Here is a 10,854-nt window from a genome sequence, read left to right as displayed (position 1 = left end):
GAGGAAGTTTAAGTTTAAAGGCATAGCTTCTTTCCTAGGGAAAATATGCAAAGATCCTTAAAGGGTTTCCTGTACCTCTGCAAGAAGGAACTCTGGTCAGCAGGTTTTATTTAAAAATAATAACTCCATTTGTGGTTTGCCTACTTCAGATAATATAGGATTTATTTGTTATAATTACATGTTGCCATTCATCCAAGAGCAGAAGGCAACCTGCAACAGAAGCCCTTTTCTCTTAAAATTATCACACATGAATAAGTGATTAATAATATTTTAGTTATATACATCCATTTATCTTGTACCTAGTTTTCCCTTCATAGCAATTCATTTTGCTCACCTTTGATTGGCATGTCATTTGGGGAAAATTCCAGTAAAACCTAGACAGTGGCTGAAATTTGTTTCCTATAGCATGCGTGCCTTCTATTATCCTGTGTGCTGGTTTACTGTTATGATGGATAGCAGTTTTCCAAATTAGACAAATGTGTTACATGTTTTACTTATGTATGGAAATGACTGAACATATACAGAAAGCATGTAGAGGTCTAAAATTCTTTCTCGTAGAAGGCCTATTAGTCGACACATGTTATCTCAACCTCCCTCTTTGGAGTAGTCCTTGGTAGTGGAAAAGTAAGAGGAAAAAGGAGCGGGGGAATTGAAATGTATCTGTAGCACTAAGGCATGCTGTTAAGGGCTAAGCCTTTCTTCCTTTTCTTTATTGATATACAAAGCTCACAAGAAAGAAATAAAATACATCTTTATTTTTTAAAAAAAAGGAGAAAGGAAAAACATAAAAATACCATTTCAGTTTTAAGAAATCCCATGCAAAAATCAGTGAAAAGGAAGATAAAAATATAGGATTGTTCAAATCGTAGATCATGACTTTAAAAAATTTCCCATAGGGAAAAAAAGGGGGAGGGGAAATATATGGCTACGTGAAGCTCAAAAGACATCTGATCTTATACAAAGAAAATACCCCGCCTCCCCAAAAACGGTTTGGGCTCAGATAAGACAATAATATAAAATTTCTAGATAAAAAAAATACTGTACCTATTATTTCAAAGATCACCATTTTCCTGTGTTTTAATCGTTCCTCGATTTCCCTCTACTCAAGTTAATTTTAAAATTGCCAGGGAAATGGAATGAGTTCCATTTCTGTTCTTAGTCTTAGTTCTTAATTGCTTGCTTCTCTGATCTTTGGAGGTATGTGCCAGGAGAAGATTCATTCCTGTGAATCTTATTGTGGATTTAAATCCAGATGCCTGCTGACAGTAAATGTAAGATGGAATTGCCTTCCCACTGGTTCCAATTGATAGCCCATGTTTCTTTTAAAGAATTAAGATATTAGATGACCCTAAAACTACCATTATTTTATCCAAGCAATCTTATGCTGTAGAGTAGGCTGATACTGACCAAACTAAGAACTTGTAACTGTACCTCATTAAAGCATTAAAACTTCACTGAATGCTAATTTCTTATAGCTTTTAGCACCTTCCAAATTGATAATCCTGTGATTTATATTAAGCAAATTGTATGTATTAGGATCCAAGTAAAAAGAGGACATAGTTGCACTCTTCTGAGTGCTATCAGCCATTTGGCTATAGATGGATGGTGTGCAGTGGATGACAAGGAGAAGTGATGGGAAAAACAAGAAAAGGCGAAGTGGCAGAAGAGAGAAAGAGAGGAGGAAAGGTCAGGTGTTAATGAAGGGCAGTGACAAGATGCCTGTAAGATTAGAGGTTTGGCAGGAAAATACTTGATAGAATTTCATTTGGTTTAACCAAATCAGTGGAGAAAGAAATAATAACTAAAAATAAAAATTGATACTGATTTCTAATATTGAGGCAATTGCTCTGAATTAGGGTTAGGCAACCTATGGCACTTTGAAGGTTACTGAATAACAATTTCTTTATCAATTAGCTTCCCTAAAAATTATGGCTAATGTTTACCCTAGCCATAAATGACAGTCCACTCTGTGCTGAAGGGTCAGTGGGCTATTCTTTATCATTGCTTCAGCTTAAAGCAAAGCAGAATTCAGTTGCAGAGCAGAAAAGATAGAAGCCAGTAACAGAAGTTAGGATTTCCCAAGGTGTGCTGACAAAGAAAAAAGGAAGAATTTCACAGAGCATGCCTATAAGAAGCATTGAGGCAATTCTTATTTTTTTTAACTAAATGAACACAATTTGAGGGGGAAAGGATTTTGAAGAATGAGTGGGTTTTCCCAACCATTATATCAGCCATATGTTCAAGCATAATTTTAAAACATCAGCCTGCTTAATGAAATTACATATAAATCTAGGGTCATTTCTTATATGACCGGTTTAGATGGCCGTATGAACACTTTCAATTATCTATTGTTGTTATACAATTGCTGCTGATTGCATTTTTCACTTTTGACTCCCTGGATTGCATGCAGTTACGCATAGATTACATGACTTGCTGTTGTTGTTTTTAATGGTACTTGGAAAAGAATACTGAATGATGTTTACACTTACCCTCTTCTTTTCCTCCTTTAAATTAGTAGCTGTGACTATGGATGAAATGGCAAAACTTTTATTTTTCTTTTAAAAATAAAACTAGGGAATGTGGTGGAACCAGGGGTGGGTTTCTACTGGTTCTGTCCACCTCTGTAGAACCGGTTCTATGTCTGCTGATGTTTTTGCCGACCCACCCACCTGGGCTCTTACCTGACCTTTATTTCCTGATTTTTTTTCAACTTCAGCTGCTATGCAAGGCACAGCTGCAATTAAAAAAGCCGTCAGGGAAGCACATTGTAAATCACTGAACCTCGTAAATGACCGAACTGGTAGTTAACCCTGTCGGATCCCACCCCTGGGTGGAACCCACTGTTTTCCAACACAAAGAGTTACACACAACTTGCCTATTTTCCAGTAAAACTAGCTATACTATTACAAGCAACGTGGATCATAAACATGATTAAACTTTATGGCTATTTAATATTTTGGATATATTCCTTTTAGAATCACTATGCTAAAATACTTCATAAGTTTTATGCTCTGCTTTGTAAGCTATCCACATAAACATGCTTACATATTTATAGTACCGCATGAACTTCTAATTATAGTTTTACAGAAGACTATATGTAAATGCTTAACAGAAATTAAAAATATGAGGCTATAGCAATGTAATTGTTTAAAATTGCAAACTTGTTTATTATCATATTTCTTTTACAATTAAAGATTACATCAAAAATGGCTTCTCCTTCAGTTTTTCACTGCTTATTCTGTTTCTTTATTTGATATTCTCCAGAAAAAATTCAGAGTGGCTTACAAACAATATATATATATATAAACATGCACATAAATACAGTTTATTTTAAAATAAAAGATGCACAAAATAAATTGCTTGTACTTTGTTAGATCAATTAAACTGGGTAAGAAATTAATTACTCATCTACTTTCAACTGTCAACAGAGTAATTGCCCTAGGTGTGACTGCTACAGATTTGCACTATCTGTATATTGTTCCAACTATATTTGAAACTGTTACTACTTCAGCAACAGGAATCTCAGACTGACAATACTCAGTTAACTATTTTTTTGGATTATTCACAATACATAAGAGATTTTAAATTGGTTTACCAATTGGGGTATTATTAAGGCAGAGAATTCTACAGTAAAAAATCTTTCATATTGCTATATTTAATGAAAACAGATTACTGTCCTTGCCTTCTGTTAACAGTTGCTTACTCATTGTATATTAGCTCTCATTTAAGAGAGCTGAAATTTATCTTCAGTGAGAGTTCTACAGTGTTCTTAAACTGAAATACTTAATTGATAAAGAAACAGTTGATCGATTAATTATCAAATAACTTGTGAGACAAATAATCATCTTCACTTATTAGGCCATTATGGTCATTTTCTTGAGATGCTATTCCATAGCTGTACATTTAAACACATAGAGGCAACAGCGAACAATGTGAATGACAGTAAAGAAGATGGTGATGAGCACATAGCTTGTGATAATAGCCTTAATAGCATACTGACTTTCAGGATCATCAAAGCTTCGTCTGTGGCGACTTTCATATAATACCGATAGCCGGAATCCAGCAACTATTTCTCCTTCTCGCCAGCAGTAATAAATACCTTTGTCATTCATCTGGGTAAACCGAATGTGGAGGTGATTTCCATGGTCAATGAAGACCCTCATGGTCTTGTTAACCCCAGTGAGAAATCTACTGAGATATAATCGGGTTGAATCTTTATCCCAGGCAACAGCATGCTCTGGCCTAGCACCAGGGCAAGAAATGATCAATCCTCTGCCAAGGGACTGCTTGTGGAATTGAATAGGGATGTTGGAAACCCAAGGTTTTTCTCCAAGCTTTGAGATAATGTTTGAAATGGGTGCTTCTCCTTCATTTGAAGGTATCTCCCCCTTACAAGATACCATGCAACTTCGTATTACAACCTCAGGCTTTCTCATCTGAATACCATAAAAGAAATTCTTTGGGACTGACTTTGAGCCACAAGATGCCACTTCTTCTAAAGTGGTATGGTACCGTTTGAACAGAGAAGAACTCTTTACATAGCAAAGCCCAATTCTCCGTTGCTCACCTCTGACATCACAACGGTTGCATTTAGTCCAGTCCCAGAAAATGGTGAAGACCGTGAAATTTGTTTCATGGAGATCATTCTGTGGATGCTGTCCTTCATCTGCAAAGGCAACAGCTATTCTCCTTGAAGGCTGTACATCTATATCATAACCATAGAAGAAATCCCCTTTCTTTGTACCACAAATATAATGCCCTGAATCTTCCACTTGAATCCGGAAGACAATGAGACTGAACATCCTAATGCTAAAACGACGAAGCATGTCACTGCCTACCTTGATGTGGCGTGAATCTACTATCAAAGTGCCATCAAAATCTGTCAAAACCTTAGTTTGCCGATTGCCCATGCTTTTTTGAAAGTACCAAACTACAGTAGTTATTTCTTCTGGCTTACACTTACAGGGCAATTCAAAACTCATATCAGCCAAATAAGCAGCATTCTCAAACATCAAGAAAGCTGGGCAAGGATTCTTCTTGAACACATCTTCTTTTTCCATAATAGCAAAGGCATGAAGGACATCAGCAATGCTAAGGACTGTAGCTATCACAGCCCACCCCGCTGACACCATTTGATAGCTGTCCATATATTATCCAACAGTTTTCATGTTCTATAGGAGTTTACATTTTAACGATGTGTATCATATGTGCATATTATCTGTTCATAAGAAAGACAGACTCTGGAATTACTTCTGTGAGTTCTAGAATGCCAACTAAGTTCTGATATGGACAAATCTTGCAGACCTTTATGACTGATTGTATAAATGAAGCTGCCTCATACTCAGAAAACACACCCTAGCATCACACTCTGTTCCAATGTTAAGAGATTTTCAGACTGTACTGCCATTTCTGTAGCATAATTACTGCAATGTGACAGTGTTATTTCCTGTCATCTTAACAGAAAAAAATCAGTTATGTAATTCTTTCAGTGAATCTGATGCTTCTTCAAATTCAAATGAATTTGAAAAACAAAAAGCATTTTTCATTTGCATCTACTTAACTACAGTATAAACACACCCGGCAACCTGCTTGGTTTTTGTGTTTGCCAGCTATTCATGACAAACATTCATCTTATTCCCAGCCTATCAGCCTATGATATGATATGATATGAGAGAGAGACAGAGAGAGAGAAGCTGATATAAGCATGCACTTTCTCCTTCAAGTTTCCCAGAACTTATCATCTGATAGAATTGCATAATAGTCTTATACTGTTCAACCCATCAATTGTTTCATTAACTATTTCATTTCACCAAGATTTAATGTAACATCTGAAATATTTTTTTGGAAGAAGACTCAAATAGCGATTATTTCCTCCCAGCAATCTACCTATTATTTGTGATTTTTTTACTACTATAGCAGTGGTGGCTAACCTTTTTGGGTTAGAAACAGGGGTGGGATTCAATTTTTTTAACAACCGGTTCTGTGAGCGTGGCTTAGCTGGTGGACATGGCTTGGTGGTCATGTTATTGGCTGCAAGTGGCCAACTCAACATCACTCACATAGAGGCACGCATCTCCTCGCCTGGCCTCTCATGACTGTGGGGATGCTGCAACAGTCATAAGTGTGAAAAATGGTCATAAGTCACTTTTTTCAGTGCCATTGTAACTTTGAATGGTCACTCCACACAAGCAAAGTACCAGCAAAGGAGGAGAAAAAAACTCCAGTGCCCAGGATGATACAAAACCAAACAAATTGACCCTTACTAAAAGCAAATTTCTTGAGAATACAGAGTCTGCATATTAATATTTAATAAAGTAATGAAGATGAATGAAAATATAGGCGCTCTCAACTTGCCAAGGACTCTCTGGTATATATGGCACCTCTGATGAGAAGGATGAAAGAGCATACATAGGATAAAGATTAATTAGAAAGTACCGTATAGGTTGTAGGTATAGGACAGTTCCATCTGATACCATCTAATACCATGATCCAAAACAACTTCCTTAAATTTCTTTATTGCTTTGCTGGGAATAACAAAGTTTTTAAAATTTTCTCTATCAAGAATAAGCTAGTTGAAATCCCAATTAATATAGTATCAAGTTAATATTAGCCTGGAAATACAATACTATTTTTGCTATAACGGAATATGTCAGAATATTGCGGCTACTCAAAAGCTTGCTTCTTAGCTGTTAACTGGATTATTGCTATGGTGAGCACCTAGAAATCGACAATCAATCTATTATACCCTGTCCCTGATACTGTGTAGCTGTAAAGAATAAAATGCATTCTCTCAAAATATCTTAATAAAAGCATATTTATAGTTAATACTCTTCAATCTGTTCTTCAATCTGAATTAAAAGTTCTTGTCTCTGTTTCAGCTGAGTGGCTTGCTATGCTTACCTATTAGTAAAAAAATCTCTATATAAATATGCTCAAAAATGCCCACATCTGAGTTATCAGAGGTCCCCTTGATACTTCAAGGACTAAGCATTTAACTAAAACAGAAGATCAAGAAAGATGTGTAGTAAGAAATATGACAAAAGTACTCAAAAAATAAATAATGCATAATTTTAAACTGATAATGGTTTAAGTTTATACATTTTAATGACAAAAACATTTTAATGACAAAGAGAGACAAAAAGCAAGAGGTGAGCACTCTCTGATTATATATCTATTTTTCATATTCTCTTATTTTTCTAATAAATACTAAAAAAGGCTTATAGACACTCTAGACCTTTCTTTATATTACAATGTTTCCATTCTTAGTCATTAGTATATACTCAAGAATTGATCAAGGAGATTTGGTAAAGGTTCATCAGTTTTAACACTTTTTTTTCAGTTCCTTTACCTGCTTGACAATAGATTTGAGTAGCATCTGTATCATTTTCATTTGGAATCTGTTGGATTTCAGAAAAATTGCCAAGGCCACTTTCTATTTTTTGCAATTTTTCAAATAACTGCCTGCAGTTTTCTTTCTCTGCCTCACTAAGGAGTTCAATGTTTAGTCCAAAACGTTTGGTGCCTGATAAATTCTCCAAGATATCCAAGATAAAATTGTAGTCTTTGATGCAAGCATTTTGGTTCAGCACCACTAGAAATTCACCTAAGAGGCCAAAAGCAAGATCTGTTTGGAAGATCCGGCCCAAGTTTTGGGATCCAAGTTGGAGGAGGAGGAGATAGCGATCCTGATTGTTTTTCATACATCTGCGCCAATCTCTGTAGAACTCTGCAGAAGTCTCAGGCAGGCGTTCTAATTCCTAGATAATTTTAAAAAATGACATAGTCTCACCACCTATTGTACTTTCCAACTCCACAATTAATAACTTTTTCATTTTTTAAATATCAATTAATGTTTTATGGAAAGTGACATTTAAACAAGGCTGCTAGAAACAGGTTTTTAAAAACAAAAATCCCACAATATATTAATTAATGATGAGCAATCAGAAGAGATCAAAAAAGAGAAAAGCAGAATACAATCTCTTAAAAAAGATATGCTCTCAGTGTGTATTTTTGGGTATAATCCTTCAACAAAACAATAAAAACTAGAAAAATGAATAGGATGGTTAGGATAGGACAGTACAGGATAGGATAAAATAGGACAGTAATAATTCCATAGCATTGTTAGTTTTATTCAAATATTGGAAAAAACAATCTTCTAGTTTTAGTTCCTAGATAAAATAAAAAATTAAAACAGATTTAATTAAAAAAAATATTTGGAGAAACATTTCAGCTCATAGACAGAATTACTCTTACCTGAGGCAAGTCTATCTTACTCTCTTGTTTGTGTTTTGCTTTAACTGCACAGGAGTTCCACAACACATTTCTGCCACTTCCCATTTTGTCCTTTTTCTCCAGAGGTTTCAAATGGGAGGCTAGAACAATATCTCTGCAAACAGAATGGAGGAAGATTCTGGAGACGTTTCAGATAACCATTTTAGCAACAGCAACTTGGTTTAAAGCCACTAAAATCTCATTTCATCCAATTATTTAAATTATAGGAAAGTTATATCATGCATCTTGCCTGGCCTCTTAAGTTTATGGGAAAGGCCACTCTACCATATAAAACTTTAGATAACTTACAATATATAATATGCAATATACAATAGATATTGCAACATGTAAGAAAAAAAATGCATTAGAGAGGACACCTCTGCTTCTTCAATTTTAACTAGTAACTTTAGCCTCTGTGTTATGTGCTCCAGTTGTTGCTTCTTTCCTGATATATTATGCAAAATAATAGGAGGAAGAATGATTTAATTGTTAAAGTTATTTGGCTCCCTTCTCTTAGAAATGCAGAAGTTAAAATTGAGGATAATGAAAGTTGCACTGTATCACAGAAATGAATATTTTTCTAGTGTTGTAGCACATTTCTTGTACAAAATAAAAGTACTGGACAAGAAAGTCTCCTAGATTGCTTTCTAATGTTTACATTCTGTGATTAACATTTAAGTTGTTATTCAGTGTGTAAATATATCATTCAATGTTCTACATGCAATGAAATAAACATTAAAGAACTACTAATATTATGAGACAATTATTACTCTCCAGTGTTAACAGACCAAATAGGCTACTATAAAATAAATGAAAACATTTTTCAGCACCAGTAGAACAGTTGGGAAAGCAGCTCAAAAATCACAGTACGAAAATAAAGAAAAGTTCCGATTTTAAAAATAACTAGACTTACAAAACTTATATGTATTATTTATTTCATTATTATTTGTTTAATAAGTGTGCTAAATTCAAAGGAAATTGCCATCATGGATAAATAAATGTTTTTATTCACATTCTGCATCAAATCAATAAAGGAATCTGAAAATCAAGAAACCTGAATTCTTCATAAGATGATACTTTCTGATGTACCGCTCGAAATTTAGCCTCATTTTCTCTCTGGTATTTCTCATCTGTGGCAATAGCTTCTTCCAGCTCTTTCTCCAAAGCATGGAAATCTATCATGCCTTTGACTTTGGGAACTAAAAACAGCTCAGTTAACCAATAGATTATTTAATTTGAAAAACTAGGTTTTTCTCTCAAATAATTGTATAATAAAAAACGATCAGCTTCTTATGACTATCCCAAACACACATTTTGTCCAATTTTCCCAAATGTTAAAATGTTTGTTTTCATTAATATAGAGTACCAAAAACTTTGTAATACTCATTTTATTTACAAATATAGCAGTAAACAGAACAAAACCCTTGCCCTGAGCTATTGGTACTTAATTTTTAGATCATAACCATAAACTCCAGTATCTGGAGTCAGCCATCCAAGTCAATCATGTCGTTAAATCAATATTTGGTGAATAAGCTATAATGGGATCATGTGCTAAATCAATACTGAACAATCCTCTTCATTGTTTAGCATGAAATTCCTCTGATGCCTGCTGGCTGTTCAGATTTTAAAAACTGTCTCCATTCTGGGGTTTTTGTTGTTGTTGTTTTGGTACTGTTCTTCTAACTGTGGAAAGAATCATTCTCCAACATGGTGATGTGAAAATAAATGAAATAAAATGTTGCAGTGATTGCATTTTATTTTCTCTAATACAGCGGTCGCCAAACTTGGCAATTTTAAGACTTGTGGACTTCAACTCCCTTCAATTGGGAGTTGAAGTCCACAAGTCTTAAAGTTGCCAAGTTTGGAGACCTTTGGTCTAATGTATGTAATACAACTCCATTCTCGTTATTCTGTTTCATGAATTTATTCAGCAAAATTAGTAAAAATAGACTGAAAGATATAATTTTAAGAGTCAATTCAACCACTACATCCTTGCAAGTAGATTCTGACATATAAGGAATTTGCTATTGAAGGCACTCTAAGTACTTCACTATAAAATACTAAGTAGTCAAGAACATAATCAGAAACTTTCCCATAAAACAGTAAACACGTCAGCCCGAATTAATAATCTTTTGGGCACTCCACATTCAGTGGCGACGGATTCTACAGATTTATGTTTTATTTTACTATCCCATGCAAACCCACTACCCCAAATACTGTTCTCGATTTATCTCGCCAACCTGACCGTTACCAAATATAAGGAATGAAAGATTTTTCTGTTTGTGGGAACGTAGTTCGATTTTTTTCCCCCACCTAAGACTCCAGTTTCAAAAGCAATTAAGCGTCGGTTCGGTTTCCAAAGCAATTATGGAAACGAGATGGCGAGGTGGATCTATAGCGATCGGGGCAGTCTATAATAAACGCCTGATCACAATCAATGCTTATGAAAAATTTCAAATTTTGCTGAAACGGCCTGAAAAGAATGGAAATCGCATCTCTAAATCTCTCTCACTCTCCAGCATCAAACAAAGGGCAAAAATGTGGAAAATAAATCAGGCTGCTAAATGGGCAACTTTATCCGGA

The 10,854-nt window shown here is 34.8% G+C and overlaps 2 protein-coding genes across 2 annotated transcripts; both read right to left on the bottom strand.

The window, feature by feature from the left end:
• Positions 1-2,811: 2,811 nt before the first annotated feature.
• FAM187A (family with sequence similarity 187 member A) lies at positions 2,812-6,947 on the bottom strand. The gene has a single exon (XM_026718294.2). It carries the CDS (start codon positions 5,145-5,147, stop codon positions 3,885-3,887), a length of 1,263 nt encoding a protein of 420 aa, XP_026574079.2. The 5' UTR covers positions 5,148-6,947; the 3' UTR covers positions 2,812-3,884.
• Positions 6,948-7,082: 135 nt separating this feature from the next.
• On the bottom strand, positions 7,083-10,750 carry DNAAF19 (dynein axonemal assembly factor 19). Its single transcript, XM_087918010.1, has 4 exons — positions 10,585-10,750; positions 9,326-9,471; positions 8,254-8,386; positions 7,083-7,757 (listed from the first exon to the last, which is right to left on the bottom strand). The coding sequence occupies exons 2-4, from the start codon at positions 9,451-9,453 to the stop codon at positions 7,281-7,283; spliced, it is 738 nt and encodes a 245-aa protein (XP_087774136.1). The 5' UTR covers positions 9,454-9,471; positions 10,585-10,750; the 3' UTR covers positions 7,083-7,280.
• Positions 10,751-10,854: the final 104 nt, after the last annotated feature.

This window comes from Pseudonaja textilis, chromosome Z, assembly GCF_049901715.1.
Source record: "Pseudonaja textilis isolate UNSWEBS1 chromosome Z, rPseTex1.2, whole genome shotgun sequence".
NCBI classification, from domain to species: Eukaryota; Metazoa; Chordata; class Lepidosauria; order Squamata; family Elapidae; genus Pseudonaja; species Pseudonaja textilis.
Note: the sequence above shows the minus strand (reverse complement) of the source record. Positions and strands in the feature narration are given on the sequence as shown.

Coding starts and splice junctions, on each gene's coding strand:
- DNAAF19 (XM_087918010.1), bottom strand. CDS start 9,453: ATGATAGATTTCCATGCTTTGGAGAAAGAGCTGGAAGAAGCTATTGCC. Junction 8,387..9,325: donor TCATCTTATGAAGAATTCAG/GTTTCTTGATTT, acceptor TTCTGTTTGCAG/AGATATTGTTCTAGCCTCCC. Junction 7,758..8,253: donor GTAAGATAGACTTGCCTCAG/GTAAGAGTAATT, acceptor AAAATTATCTAG/GAATTAGAACGCCTGCCTGA.
- FAM187A (XM_026718294.2), bottom strand. CDS start 5,147: ATGGACAGCTATCAAATGGTGTCAGCGGGGTGGGCTGTGATAGCTACA.